General features: G+C 48.4%; 2 protein-coding genes across 4 annotated transcripts; one reads left to right on the top strand and one right to left on the bottom strand.

Annotated features, from left to right (window-relative positions):
• Window positions 1-666: 666 nt before the first annotated feature.
• Window positions 667-6,210, bottom strand: LOC140700069 (cyclin-dependent kinase 2). 3 transcript variants are annotated; one of them, XM_072972650.1, is made up of 8 exons: window positions 5,949-6,210; window positions 5,141-5,218; window positions 4,912-5,032; window positions 4,075-4,245; window positions 3,501-3,602; window positions 2,685-2,828; window positions 2,178-2,381; window positions 667-1,898 (listed from the first exon to the last, which is right to left on the bottom strand). In XM_072972650.1, exons 1-8 carry the CDS (start codon window positions 6,062-6,064, stop codon window positions 1,794-1,796), a joined length of 1,041 nt encoding a protein of 346 aa, XP_072828751.1. In that variant the 5' UTR covers window positions 6,065-6,210; the 3' UTR covers window positions 667-1,793. The 3 variants fall into 3 exon arrangements, with proteins under 3 accessions (XP_072828751.1, XP_072828753.1, XP_072828752.1); XM_072972652.1 differs by lacking the exon at window positions 5,949-6,210 and adding an exon at window positions 5,775-5,932; XM_072972651.1 differs by lacking the exon at window positions 2,685-2,828.
• Window positions 6,211-6,771: 561 nt separating this feature from the next.
• LOC102538983 (melanocyte protein PMEL) lies at window positions 6,772-14,482 on the top strand. Its single transcript, XM_006218556.4, is given in 13 exon segments — window positions 6,772-6,806; window positions 7,033-7,157; window positions 9,118-9,228; window positions 9,384-9,530; window positions 10,233-10,367; window positions 10,745-10,906; window positions 11,146-11,787; window positions 12,676-12,792; window positions 13,033-13,117; window positions 13,228-13,433; window positions 13,536-13,623; window positions 14,231-14,306; window positions 14,308-14,482. Coding segments are annotated over 13 exon segments (2,001 nt in total). The 5' UTR covers window positions 6,772-6,786; the 3' UTR covers window positions 14,395-14,482.
• The last annotated feature ends 7 nt before the right edge of the window (window positions 14,483-14,489 follow it).

Here is a 14,489-nt window from a genome sequence, read left to right as displayed (position 1 = left end):
TCCTTTCGGTGGGGCCCAAGAGCACAGGAGTTTTGGGGGTGGCCCGCGGGCCTGCCTGAGATTTTTTCTTTTAGGTGAGGTAAGACAATGGCAACTCCGAGAAGTGGTAGCTGAGGGAGGCATTAGCTCTTTTATAATGATTTTTCATAAAACGATTGATGTATTCTGAATCGTATGTAAATGTGTATAAAGTAGCCTTAGAAAACTTTGCTGTTAGTGATATGCAACAAAAAGGAAAAAAGACGAACTTACTGGGAATTAGTGTCAAGGCAAATTCCCATGGAGCCCACTTTCAACCAAATTACTGTTCCTAAGCCCTTCCTAACATTGAAATTCTGGAACAGGCCCATTGTATGTGTGTGTATTTGGTCTGTGCGTGTTAGGGGGTCGGGGGCTAGATGCAGGTTTGTGGGGAAAGTGAAGTAGGAAATACATAGGCTTCAGTTTCCCCAGCTGTAAAATGGGGGCAATAATTCCCACTTCGCCTACCCTCGGGACTATCCCAATTTTATCACAGAAGTCAAAAAGAGGTGAGGTGGGTAACCCTGCACAGAGAGATTAGGAAAAGGAGGGGGGTGGTGTCTGAAACCAATTATATACACACATTCATACTCTCTCTCACAACATTCTTTCAGTAAATAACACAAAAGTAAAAGAGTAAAGAGATGAACTATAAAACCAGGAACTTTTTTTTTAATGAATTACAAACTAAATTACAAATAATGTTAATGGCAAGAATATTCAAGGACAAAAGGTGGGAGAAGAGAGACAAAATCATAAAAAGAAAAAAAGATTTTTTAAAGACATTTGCATTACAAATCCCAAGGTGCCCATGGCAACAAGTCCAATCATTCCCACTTAAAAAACTATTATAACCTGAAATATAAATATAATTGTTCATCCTTCTTTTAAAGAAAAAAATTTTTTTCCCAACCCCCCCACTCAGTCCTAAAAGTGTCAGCATTCTCAAAATGATGTCTAAACCTTCACTTTCACTCCATGGGGTGGCCTTCAGAGGAAGATGGGAACTAGCACCTGAAGAATTAAGAATCTTAAAAAGAAGAGAAAATTTCAAACATCGTTCACTGTCTCCATAAGGCCTCAGTGAAGCAGTCCCTGTCCCAGAGCCTCCCAGACACTCCTTGCCTATAAAAGGGACAGGCAAGAAGACTAGGAGTAATCATTTCTACTGCAGCCCCACCAGGACTGTGGAGACTGGGAATCTGGAGTCTCCCAAACTATTAGGTGAGATGAAACACTAAAACTAAGATATAAACTGGTTGGACCTATTATTTAACCTAATTCTTTAAAACAGGACCCTCCCTATGTTTTTGTTTTGCTTGGTTTCCAAAAGTTCCAATTTAGCCCCTTTGCTTTCAGTTGGCCTTACAAACACAGTGGCTGCAGGAGGCTTGGGGTCTCTGTCATCCCGAACACAGAAAATAATAATACAGGGCTTTCAGAGACTGGGATGGCAAACCCTATATGGAGGAATGAGGAAGAGTCAATCTTTTTTTTTTTTCCTTAAATACCAACCCTCCTAAGCAATGACTAAGAGGAGGGGGATAGGATGGTCGAGGCTGACATAAGTGCATCTAATACTGAAGCTTCCTTTCAATTTTACCTATTTCTCCCCTCCACCTGCTGTTTCCCCAGAGCTGGCTGGCTAAGAGGGGCAGGTGAGTGCTAAGGCAGCCAGACAAAATCAGTGGGCTAAGATCCCAGGACCAAGGCAGATTGGGCCCCCACTGGAGGACAGGGTGATCCTGGGGGCAGGGGCTTGGAGAAGGACATCAGAGTCGAAGGTGGGGTACTGGCTTGGTCACATCCTGGAAGAAAGGGTGAGCCAGAGCTGCCTTTGCTGAAATCCGCTTGTTGGGGTCGTAGTGCAGCATTTGCTGGAGGGAGAGATGCATGCTGACTTCAGTAATGTGATAATGGACTGAATGGGCAGCAGGTGTTTTGAGAAATCAGGAAAATAGAATTCCTTTCACCCAAGGCAGAGTTCCTATTTCCCTCCTCCCTATATCTAATGGGTGCACAAATGACGAGAGGCAAGCAGGGGCTGGGGAGATGCTGAGACCAGGAGTCCAAGGCCTCATTCTTCTTTCATCTTGGAAAAACCCTGCCCTAGGGGAGCAACTGAGAAGAAATGGGTGCCCAGCTCCCACTCTCACCGATAACAAGCTCCGTCCATCTTCATCCAGCGGAGGCACAACTTTGCTAAAATCTTGCCTGGCCCACTTTGGGAAACTCGGCTTATAATCAGGCATAGAAGTAACTCCTGGCCAAACCACCTCATCAGGGGTCCCCAGAGTCCGAAAGATCCGGAAGAGTTGATCGATCTCAGAATCTCCGGGGAATAGGGCCCGGCGAGTCACCTGAAAATGGGGAGAGAGGAAAGGCCAAGACCCACATTGACGTCAGTCAAAACTGCCCACTGAATAATGCAGGTTCCCACAGGCAGTGGAAGGTCAGCAGGGCCCCATGACTCCCTCCCCAGGGCTTTTCATGGGGTCAGTCACACAGAGCCTGAGACAATGAAGTCCCTTCATCTGTCTCCTTGCCCCCTCCTTCCTTCCCCCAACCATGGCTTTGCAGATCCCCAAGGCTGGGTGGGGCTGGGAGGGGGTGAATGTCTGGGGTGCCACTGACGTGTAGCAAAGGGATCCCAAGCCACTCACGGGGTGTGGGGTAGACACTTCGGTCATCCCCCCTCCTTGTGATGCAGCCACTTCTAGATAGGAGCACAGCGGGCAGAGACTGTGTCTTCCATTTCTTCTGTGTTCCCCATAGCACCTAGCATGGTGCTGGGTACACACTAGGTGCTTAACAAATATTTTTTGATGAATTGAGAGATGAATATGGGCAATTGTAGGTAATGCACTGGGGATAAATGCACATTATATTTATAGGCTAATGGTCTCCAAGCCCCCAGTTACAACCCAGATAAGGGATCAGAAAACATGCTGCTGATTTGATTTGAAAACTCAGCTCACTCCACTGTTGTATTAAAGGGGATGAGAGCTCTCTTATAAGGCTGGGCCTCAGGGATCCTTCAATCTGAAAAGCCAGAGGTGGAGGGGGGACGTGATCTAAGTCTGCAGTTTAAATAAAAGGTGTGGATAAGGTGAACACAATTGGTTTCATCACATTCCTGGTACACTACAATAAGGTCTACAGGCCAAATGAAGGAGACACTAAATGGAACTCATTCCCCAAATATATGCAGACTACAGCTAAAACAGCTGTAGAAATGATTTAGCTCAATTCAGGGATGAGATATGTATAGTGGATGCTAAGGCTGTTTGAGGATATCCTAACATTGTGGGTGGCATCAGGGTTGACAGTCCTGTCCTTTCCCCACCACCCCTCTTTGCTACTCTAGAGGAAGAACCTTGTGATAAGAGAATGGCCATAATTCTGGGCCAAGAAACAGTTCGGTTGTTCTTGAATGTGGGGAGGAGTGGGCTGGGTGGAACTCGGGCATGCCTCCGTACCATCTCAGCAAAGATGCAGCCCAGGCTCCAGATGTCCACAGCTGTGGAGTAGTATTTGCAGCCCAGCAGGATTTCAGGTGCTCGGTACCACAGAGTCACCACCTGGGGACAAGAGCAGGAAGGGGAGGGTGGTGTAGGGGGCATAGAGATGCCCATATCTCAGCTTCTCAACACTAGTCTGCTAACTCTCAGCCTCTTAAAAAGCAACTTCTTTCCCTCCATCTTTCCCTTTCTCACCCCTCTGATTTCCCCTAAGTAAAATAACCACATACGACTTCCTAGCTCAGAGTTAACCTAGCCCCTGGCTCTCAGGACCATATTTTCTGAATGCCCAATTTGCGACCTTCCTGGAAAACTTGAGGCAAGTGATCATAATTTTAATGCTGTGCCATCCAGCTCTCCCGGCTTGGTATCAAACTGTGAACTCTGTGCATACTCTAAGACCTCTTGGAGGTGTCAGAGATACTTTCCATCTAGTGAGAGAGAAACTGCTGGCCAGATATTTTTAGTAACTTTGTGAATGTCCCTGTTAACACCTCCCAGGAAGTTCAGAGAAGACATGCCGAGAACTCACCTCGTGAGTGTAAGTACGAACAGGGACTCCAAAGGCTCTGGCTAGTCCAAAGTCAGCTAGTTTGATGGACCCCTCTGCGTTGATAAGCAGATTCTGAGGTTTGAGGTCTCGGTGCAGGACGCGATGAGAATGGCAGAAAGCTAGGCCCTGGAGCAACTGGAACAGATAGCTCTGAAGAGGGGAGAGAAAAGACTGTTCTTCCATCACAGTGAGCAGATTAGGGACTGCTCTGTGCCTCTAAAGTTCTACTAAAGCCTTTACTATGTTAGGTTATAATTACATGTTAACAAGCAATTTCTCCCAGTGGACCCTCGGTCCAGTGAGGATAAAGATCAGGTCTTAATCAGTTTTGCATCTCTTTTCCATATCTTGTGTCCAGCACGGTGAAGGTGTTCAATAAATGTGTGTTGAATAAATGTTTGTTGACAGATTGAAAGTAGCTCCAGGAGTAAAGAACCCAGCAAAACAGACAACCCAGAAACTGACTGGCTATTTTCCCCACCAAACAGGTGGAAAAGCTCTTTGGAGGAATCTACCAAGTGCCCTTAAGTCTGATTTATCTGAGTTTCAGCTCATCTTCCACCTGAGCTAAGTTGACTCACTAGAGTTTCAACTTCTTTGATTCTCCTGCCCAGCCCTAGGGTTAATAAGCATAATAAGCATAATAAGCAGTGAAAGAGCCACATACAAATAACAAAAGAGTGTGTGTATGTGTGTGTGTGTGGGGGGTGAGGACTGGGAAGGAAGCCAAGATCACAAATCATCACTCAGTCTGGATTGCCTGCCTTCAGTCCCTAAAAGACATGCCCACGTTGGGGAGGAGGTGATAAGGATTACCTTGATAAGGGGAAGAGGAATGCCAGTGAGAGCAGAGGCATCCATGAATTTCTTGAGATCCTGGTGCAGAAACTCAAAAACCAGGTAGAGTTTGTTTTCTGTGTGAATGACATCCAGCAGCCTAGGGAAAGGGAGTCCAGGAATAGAGGTGAAGGAGAGAAATGCCTAGACAACACACACAGAACACATCCTCCTTTACTGTCAGAGCACCTCCCAGATACGTACTTACTTGACAATATTAGGGTGGTTAAGCTCCTTAAGCAGAGAGATCTCTCGTATGGCAGTGCTGGGTACACCCTCCGTCTCACTTGGAGAAGTTGGGAAAGCAGAGATGGGAATGTGGTTACAAATATTCCTTTCCCCCCAGCCCAGTCACTCTTCCCACTCCCCTACAGAGACACCACCCCAGCATCCCCTAGGAAAGGGAAAGAAGGGGGGCTGTAGGGGTTAATTTATGGGTGGACAGGGAATGGCTTTTGGACACATTAAGGTCATTATTTCTTCTTTTCCCAAGGGTAAGTTAGCAGAACCTCCTGGTGAAGGTGAAGAAGGTTAACAGGAAAAAAAAAAAAAAAAAAAAAAGGAGTAGCAGCACCGAGCCTCTCTAGAGGGGCCAGTGAGATTCAACTGCCATTCTTTTGAAAGAGGGAGAGAATTCTAAGATGAGGGTGGGGTTGGGGCAGTGAGGAGGGCCTATCATTCAAAAAGGTGCTCTTTACTGCTTACCACAAAACCCAACTACACAGGAGTCCTGGGCCCCCTCTCAGAGGCCTCCTTCCTCCTCTTCATGAGTCTTTCTGACTGTACATTTGGGGGTCATAACCCGGCTTTGGGGAGGAAATTTACCATGGATTCTACAGTACCTTATATTCTCCACAGGGAAATCCTCTACTGTCCTTCAACCCACCTCTCCACTTCCAAAGAAGTCTCTCCTTGCTACCTTCCGGTCCCTGGATGGCTACCCAACTGTTAGGGTGGGGGTGGGGGGCACTCAAGGAACTCCCGAGTTAGGAGTCCCGGGTACAGAGGCCACTCACGTGTCCAGGCGGATTTTTTTAAGCGCCACCACTTCTCCCGTCACCTTGTTTTTGGCTTTGTACACAACTCCGTACGTGCCCTCTCCGATCTTTTCCACTTTTTGGAAGTTCTCCATGAAGCGCTAGCGAGTCGGGTCAGCCCGGCCCTGGAGCGGGGGCCTGGGAACCCTGCAGAAAGCGGCACCCAGCTCTCAGGGGCCGAGGAGGGGGACCAGGGCCCAGCACCGAGACCCCAGGTCGGGATGGAACGCACTGTATCTCTCGCTCTTGTCAATTTGTCCAACTTGAAACAATGTTGCCGCCTCCCCCCCCAGTTCCCTACCGCCACCAGAGGCCCCGCCCCTCCTTCCCGCGTTTCCATGGCTCCGCCCCCAGGCCCTCCTATTGGCCAACGTCAGAGGGGCGGTGCCAGTCGTGCGCCTCGCGCCGCAAATGACCCCGCCCCTCACAAATTTGATTCTGAGGGATATTAAGATAAGTTTCAACCTAGGTAGGGAGGTCGAATACCTGTCTCCAAGTATTTGATTTGGACTCGAGAATCCTACCTGTGTCCTGAGTCTGTAGGGATTTCCTCATCTCTAAATGGCCGTTTTCACCACCCCCAGGAAAACGTGTACTGATCTGAGATTAAATTCCACCTGGCCCAAGGAGTTTCCTCTGAAAAGCAGGAAGCTGGGAATCTCATTGTAAGAATTTCCTGGGCCTCAGAGGAGTCGTTGCCTCCGCCTCTCAGCCTACCCGGATATTGTCTCTCTTTGTTTTTGGATGCAGGGTCACTGTTTCTAAGTCTTTTTGAGAGGTTCTAAATTTGACTCACAACTGATTGATCTACTCTTCTATGGTGAATAGTGTGTACCGGTACGTGTTGTGTTATATAGCTGCCCTTCAGTCAGTTCTTTCCCAGGAAGATGGAGTGTGAGAAGACGAGAATGACTCTGAAACCAGAAACTCACTGAGTAGCAAGATGTCCAGGGACAGGATCCCTCGTCAGTTCTGCCTTTCTCAGGTCCTCTTGCTCCTCCCAGGCCTCCCTTGGAAGGAGAGGAGGAAGGGCTATGCAAATGAGCACCCCTTTCTTATATAGGGGCTTGTCCCACCTTCCAGCACCTTTGGTTGCTGGAAGAAAGAACAGGATGGATCTGGTGCTGAGAAAATACCTTCTCCATGTGGCTGTGATGGGTGCTTTTCTGACTGTGGGGGCCACAGAAGGTGAGTGTGGGATATGTAGATACAAACAAGTGTAAATTTGGGGTTGCAAGCCTGCTCTGGCTTTCCCCTTCCTAATGGGAGATAGCAGCAATGCTTCTGGCTTCTCTCCCAATTTGATTTAGTGAGTGTCTGGGCACCTGAGCTCCCTCCCCACATGGAGATTTGGGACTGAGCCTGAAAATAATCCCATCTGCTTGGAAGGGCAAGAGAATAGTGGGTCTTTCTGGCCCTAATCCTAAAACCCCTTGGGCAGTGAGCTGGAGCAGGTCTCCAAAAGGGGCGAAATGAATGGGAGACTCTTTAAGACAATGTCTCAGGCAATTAGGGTAGGGTATTTAAAGTGAGGAGAAAGAGAATGTGGTATTGGATAGAAAGGTAATGAGGCGCCACACCCCCTCTTTGGGATGGGCATGGGTGAACACAGCCCAGGCTTTGGCTCTGTTGCTGGAAGAGACAGGCAGAGGGGTCTCAGCTGAGTATCACATGAAAGGGCTCTGGGGGATTGGAACCTCGTGACAGGAGTGAGCGGTGGGGGTGGAGATGGTGAGAGGGTCTGGAATGTCCCGTGCTGCTCTGAGGAGGGAGGGTTGGGCATGGAGAAAGAATGGGACATCTTATGACTCTTTTGCTCTAGTGGTGGGATGCTCAATGGGCGATTCCAGATCCTCCCCAGCAGAATCCACCAGGTTTCCAGCACACATCACAAATAGAGTGAGGACAGTTTCTGCTGTGCTGAAATATCTATATCAAATCTCAGTGCCACCTTTTCTCTAGATCTCACAGACTTCTAGGAAGTTCTCCTTGATCTGACTTCCCTCATTTATGGTGCAGTTTCAAGTCTTTCCCTTTTACTGTGTTTCCTAATGTATTTTGAAAACATTTTGTTCATATGTGTCCACCTGAGGCTCTTGAAATACTATGCCTACTTTCTGAATCCTGATTTTTAAAATCAGAAAAAGGCATTTTTAGATATTCATGAAATTTTATATGGACTGCGTTTGATAATTTTGTCTGGTGTGAGCTGACATGCTTATTCAAGAAAATATTTTTAAAATTTTTTTACAGGTACATACTGAATTTGTAGGGTTTAAAATAACATGATGTCTGGGATTTACTTTTAAATACTTCAGTCAAAAAACAAAACAGCAACAACAATAAAGAATAGATAAAGCAAATGTGGCAAAAGCTGAGAGTTGTTGGATCTGGGCGAGACATACGGAGATCCATCTTGTCCCCTTTTCTCAGACCTCTGTCTTGGTCAGTTATAATAATTTTGTTTGGCCTCACCCCCAACTTCTACCTTTCTCTGATCCATCCTCCTCACTGCCTGCCATAGTGGTCCTTCTAAAACACAAATCTGATCTTATTCAAAAACTTCTGAAGGGTGAATTGTATGGTATGTGAATTATATCTCAATAAAACAAACTAAGAAAATCTTCTCAGGCGGCTTTGCCTACAGGAGAAAAGCCCCCAGCCCCTCTTCTTGGCCTCATCTCTCACAGTGTACGTCACCACATTGCCTAGTGGTCCCCTGTCATGCGTGTGCTTTCATACCGCCATGTATCTGCTCAGGCTGGGCCTCCTGCCTGGAATGCTTTATCCCACAGGCCAGCTTCTCATAGAATCTTTCCCAATCTACCAGAGTGGAATTGTCAGTTTAGTTTGTCATTTTGTTGTACTTTGTGCATGTCTATTATGGCTCATATTATACAGTGCCTGGAATTTATAATAATTTATGCATATGTCTATTTCATATACTATAACTTGAATCCCTTCAGGACCATTTCTTTTTCATTTCTTAAGTTCTCTGCACCTAGCACAGTGCCTGGTATGAGGTGGGTATTCAGTAAATTAAAATATACTTTGAATGTGAGAATGAGTGGGGTGACATGAGACACTGTTATCCCTTGAGAAGGGAGTGAGAGATGACCTTAAGGCCCTCATGGTATCTTCCTTTTAGGACCCAGAGACCGGGATTGGCTTGGTGTCTCAAGGCAGCTCAGAACTAAATCATGGAACAGGAAGCTTTATCCAGAGTGGACAGAAATCCAGGGGTCTGACTGCTGGAGAGGTGGGAACTTGGCAATTTCTGGGGAGGGCATGGTAGGAATGGGGTGGGGAGAGGAGTAAGAACTGGGCTGAATGTAGCTTGGGAAGATAGGAAGGGAAAAGGCAAGTGGGGAGGGGAAGCCAAGGAGTCCCAGCTAATGCAGCTACCCTTTTCAGGTGGCCAGGTCTCCCTGAAGGTCAGCAATGATGGGCCTACACTGGTTGGGGCAAATGCTTCCTTCTCTATTGCCCTTCAGTTTCCTAAAAGCCAAAAGGTACTGCCAGATGGACAGGTCATTTGGACCAACAACACCATCATCAATGGTGAGTACCTCTCTCCTCCAGGCCTCATTCCCAGGGCTCAGAATCCCTGGTACCCTCAGTGAGCTCAAGGAATGACCCTTCTTCTTCTACTTCTTTTCCCCCGCAAATTATAAATGTCATACATATTCATTGTAGAAAAATTAGAAAACACAGATAAGGAAGAAGAAAAAAAATTATAGTTCCTCAAATAGGGGACAGAAGACCCAGGCGATATAGAAGTTGGACAGACTTGGTTTTAAACTTGTTAGTAGTATGTGACCCTGGGCAAATCACTTAATTGTTTTGTGCTTCCACTCCCTTATCTGTAGGTTGGGGATGATACCTATTTTAAAGGTTGTTGTAAGGGATTAAAATGTGATAATATATAAATAATTTAGCAAAATGCCTGCCCTAGGCTACAGTGAAGGCTCAATAAATGTTAGTTGAGCTGTTGTTTTTCCTTTCCCACTAGCTAGAGTAAATCATCCTAAACATTCTGACATATGGCCTTCCAATTTCTTTCCTATGCTAAGTATATACATAAGAATCTTTAATTATAGTTTCCATCCTCCCCCACCATCACCCCAAATGGGTTATACTGAGGAGAACATATTTTGTAGCTCAGGAGTATTCCTACAGCCTGTCTCTGGGAGCCATGTTTAAGGTTTTGGTGTATAGTAAGGAATGCCAGAGTTGGAGGAGGACTCTGTATCTTCCTTTCAGGGAGCCAGGTGTGGGGAGGACAGCCAGTGTATTCCCAGGAACCTGATGATACCTGCGTCTTCCCTGATGGGGGGTCCTGCCCATCTGGCCCCTCATCTCGGAGGAGAAGCTTTGTTTATGTATGGAAGACCTGGGGTAAGAGACTCCATTCTTTGGCCTGTTTTCCACACTTGGATTCACTTCTTCCTACCTGATTCCCTTCCTTTTGGCCTCATTCCTTAAACTTTGTGAGTTTCCCTAGTCTTCACTTCCCCCATGACTCCTTCCTCTTCCATAGCACCTAGTCAATTCTGTTACAGTTCTTTCTGGGAACCGTCCTCCAATTACAGTCCCATCCCACAGAACCTTTCATTAGGACTCCCTTCCTGTCCCCCATATATAAGCTTCCCTCTGAAATTACGATCCTCAATACATCTCCTGACCTTCCTTCTCTGGTTGTCTTTTCTCTAATCCTGCCTCAGTTCCCTTTGACTAGTAACCCCCTTCCCTACTTTTCCTTCCAAAAACCTCAGGCCAATACTGGCAAGTTCTGGGGGGCCCAGTGTCCGGGCTGAGCATTGGGACAGGCACAGCAGTGCTGGGCACACACACCATGGAGGTGACTGTCTACCACCACCGGGGGTCCCAGAGCTACGTACCCCTCGCTCACTCCCGCTCAGCTTTCATCATTACTGGTAAGGATTTAGGAAGGGACAAGGCCATTCGCAGGAGATGGGGAAGCTTGGCTGGACAGGAAAGAGGAAAGAGGTAATGGTGTGTAACCTTAAAGGGGCAGAGCCAGGAAGATGTGGGCAGAGGAATGTGGGGCTTGGAGCCAGTGAAGGGCCAGTCAGCTTGGGGTTGGAGGGTGTGGCTGTGAAAGGGGAAGCTCTGGCCCAGGCCTGGTCCTCACTTTTTCTGGCTCCAATCCCAGACCAGGTGCCCTTCTCCGTGAGCGTGTCTCAGCTGCAGGCGTTGGATGGAGGGAACAAGCACTTCCTGAGAAAGCAACCTCTGATCTTTGCCCTCCAGCTCCACGACCCTAGTGGCTATTTGGCTGGGGCTGACCTTTCCTACACCTGGGACTTTGGAGACAGTACTGGGACCCTGATCTCTCGGGCACTTGTGGTCACTCACACTTACCTAGAGCCTGGCCCAGTCACTGCCCAGGTGGTGCTGCAGGCTGCCATTCCCCTCACCTCCTGTGGCTCCTCCCCAGTTCCAGGCACCACAGCCAGGCAAGTGCCTACTGCAGAAGTCGTAGGTACTACTCCTGGTCAGGTGCCAACTGCAGAGCCCTCTGGAACCACAGCTGTGCAGGTGCCAACCACAGAGGGCACAGGCACTACACCTGAGCAGGTACCAACCTCAGAAGCCATAGGTACCACACCTGCAGAGATGCCAACTGCCAAGGCCATAGGCACCACACCTGAAGTGCCAGCCGCAGAGCCCTCTGGGACCACAGCTGCACAGGTGACAACTACAGAGTTGGTAGAGGGCACAGCTGGAGAGGCACCCACCCCTGAGCCTGAGGGTCCAGATACCAGCCCATTCATGCCTACAGAAGGGATTACAGGTAAGGGGGCCAGTGTGAATGAGGTTTGAGGTGGGGCATTTGTCACCACTCTAAAGAGCTGAAGGACTTACTCAGGACCCAGATATTACCCCATCCTTAGCTTTAGCAGTGGAGTCCCTTCAGTCTTCACTGGTCTTAAAGCCCCTTAAGTTCCTCTTTTTTTTTTTGCAGAGGGGAGGTAATTAGGTTTATTTATTTGTTTTTTCAGGGGAGATACTGGGGATTGAACCCAGGACCTTGTGCATTCTAAGCATGCACTTTACCACTTGAGCTATACTCCACTCCCCACAAGTTCCTTTTAATGGCATGGAATAGATCTGGAGTTCAGGAAACCAGGGTCTTCCCCTAGGCCATGGGGAGAGAACTTGTTGCTTCTCTACCCATGAAAAGAGCTGTTCTCTGAAGGGAAGTTCAGAGAGCAGACTGTAACCATTTACATAATATTTATATCTCATTTTCTGATTAACTGTAAATGCACAGAAATCTTTCCCAGACTCTGACACCATTTCCCACCCCACCCACCTGGATCCCCACCCCAAAGCAGGCCTACCTGGGACTGTGGTAGGAACACTGAAAAGGGAGGACTGAGATAGTGATGCTTAGATGAGTTAACGTGTGTTGAGTGTCTAGGCCATGACCTGGCACAGTATGGGGTGTGATATTTGAGATTTTTAAAAATGCCAACTCTACCCGTGTGACCCAGAAGCAGTCATTTTTCCTCCTGGGCCTCAGTTTCCTTATCTATAAAATGAGACTTCCCAGGTCTTGTCTGATTCCAAGCCTGGATCCAGTAGCTCTGGCCCTACCTGGAAAAAATGCCTGCTTGGCCTCTGTTTCCGGGTGAGTCATTTGTCTCCTGACTTTTCCTCTTTGATCCTCTCCTGCCAGGCTCCCAGAGCCCTCTGCTGGATGGCACAGCTGCCTTAATCCTGGTGAAGCGGCAAGTCCCCCTGGATTGTGTTCTGTATCGATATGGCTCTTTTTCCCTCACCCTGGACATTGTCCGTGAGTCTTGTGTATTTTAGGGGTTGTTGGAGGGAGGCGTGTGTTGCCTAGGGTTGCCGAGTGGAAGCACAGCTTGAAAGGAGGAAGCTCACCTGGACTAGAATAATACCCATATCCCAGCATTTTCATTTGAAGGCAGGAGGATGGGGTTGGAGAAACAGCCCTAGGCTGTTCCTGTCCGTGGGCCTTTGGGGAGGACTGGGAGAGGAACTCCAGACTTAAAATCCTGCAACTTTGCAGAGGGCATTGAGAGTGCTGAGATCCTGCAGGCCGTGCCATCCAGCGAAGGGGATGCATTTGAGCTGACTGTGTCTTGCCAAGGCAGGTGAGTGTGCCACTGGTTGCCTTGAGAACTCTTGGGTTGACTGTTGCCCCAGACTCTGGTGTCTAGTGTTCCTTCCCAGACCCCCTGACATAAGGTGACATCTCTCCCAGACTACCCAAGGAAGCCTGTATGGACATCTCATCGCCAGGGTGCCAGCCCCCTGCCCAGCGGCTGTGTCAGCCTGTGCCACCCAGCCCAACCTGCCAGCTGGTTCTGCACCAGGTACTGACGGGTGGCTCGGGGACCTACTGCCTCAATGTGTCTTTGACTGATACCAACAGCCTAGCAATGGTCAGCACCCAGCTTGTCATGCCTGGTAGGTACTTGGACAAGAGGTAGGATGAAGCAGGGGAGTGGCAGAGGCTACCTGACAGGAAGCAGACACTGAATGTAGCTCTGTCTGGGATTCTGCTCGTAGGTCAAGAAGCAGGCCTCGGGCAGGCTCCCCTGTTCGTGGGCATCGTGCTGGGGCTGATGGCTTTGCTGCTTGCATCTCTGATATATAGGTGAGAGCCCCACCATCCAGCTCACACCCCCTTATCCCTCATTACCACCACTCACTCTTCTTCAAGGGAAGAAGCACAGAGAGGGAGCACCGTGTCCAGGAAGGAGCCCAGACTTGGAAGTTAAACAGGCCTGGATTGCAGGCTTGCTGGTGGCACTTCAGGGGAAGTAGCTTAACCTTTCTGAGCCTCTGAAAAATAGGAAAACTAATACCTGCCCTGTAGGGCTATTGTCAGGATTCCAGACCATGGGGTTATGAAGCATCTGGTTCTGAAGCAAGAGTACAATAAATGATGATGTTGATGACTGTTAATAATAACATCAAGAGTGGAGGAGTTTGGGTGAACTGAGTTTTCCACCTATAACAAGGCAACTCCCCAGGCATAGAGTGCCAGGTCCTCAAGGCAGGGAAGCTTGTAGGGAGAGAGGGGCATGGACAGAGGCTACCACAAAAACAGGAGAGGATGAACCCTGTTAGTAAGAAGGGGAGGGAGCTCGGATCCAGGCCAAGTAAACCTGGGATAGCGTTTATCCTCTTCTTTGGAGAAGCACAAATGGGCTGCCCTGGACCGTGGCTAACCAGTATCCCCCCTTTTCTTCCAATATCAGGCGCAGACTCGTGAAGCGGGGCTCGGATCTCCCCGTCCCCCAGCTGCCACACGGTAGAACCCACTGGCTGCGTCTACCCTGGCTCTTCCGCTCTTGCCCCATTGGGGAGAGCAGGCCCCTCCTCGGTGGGCAGCAGGTCTGAGTACCCTCATGTGATGTCATGATTTACCCAGGGGGGGACAGCAATGTCTGTCTTTTCCCCAGTCTTCCCTTGGAGACTACCATTGCCTGAAATAAACACTCAGAACCCGGTGCTGCT

Source organism: Vicugna pacos, chromosome 12, assembly GCF_048564905.1.
Source record: "Vicugna pacos chromosome 12, VicPac4, whole genome shotgun sequence".
Lineage (NCBI taxonomy): Eukaryota > Metazoa > Chordata > Mammalia > Artiodactyla > Camelidae > Vicugna > Vicugna pacos.
Note: the sequence above shows the minus strand (reverse complement) of the source record. Positions and strands in the feature narration are given on the sequence as shown.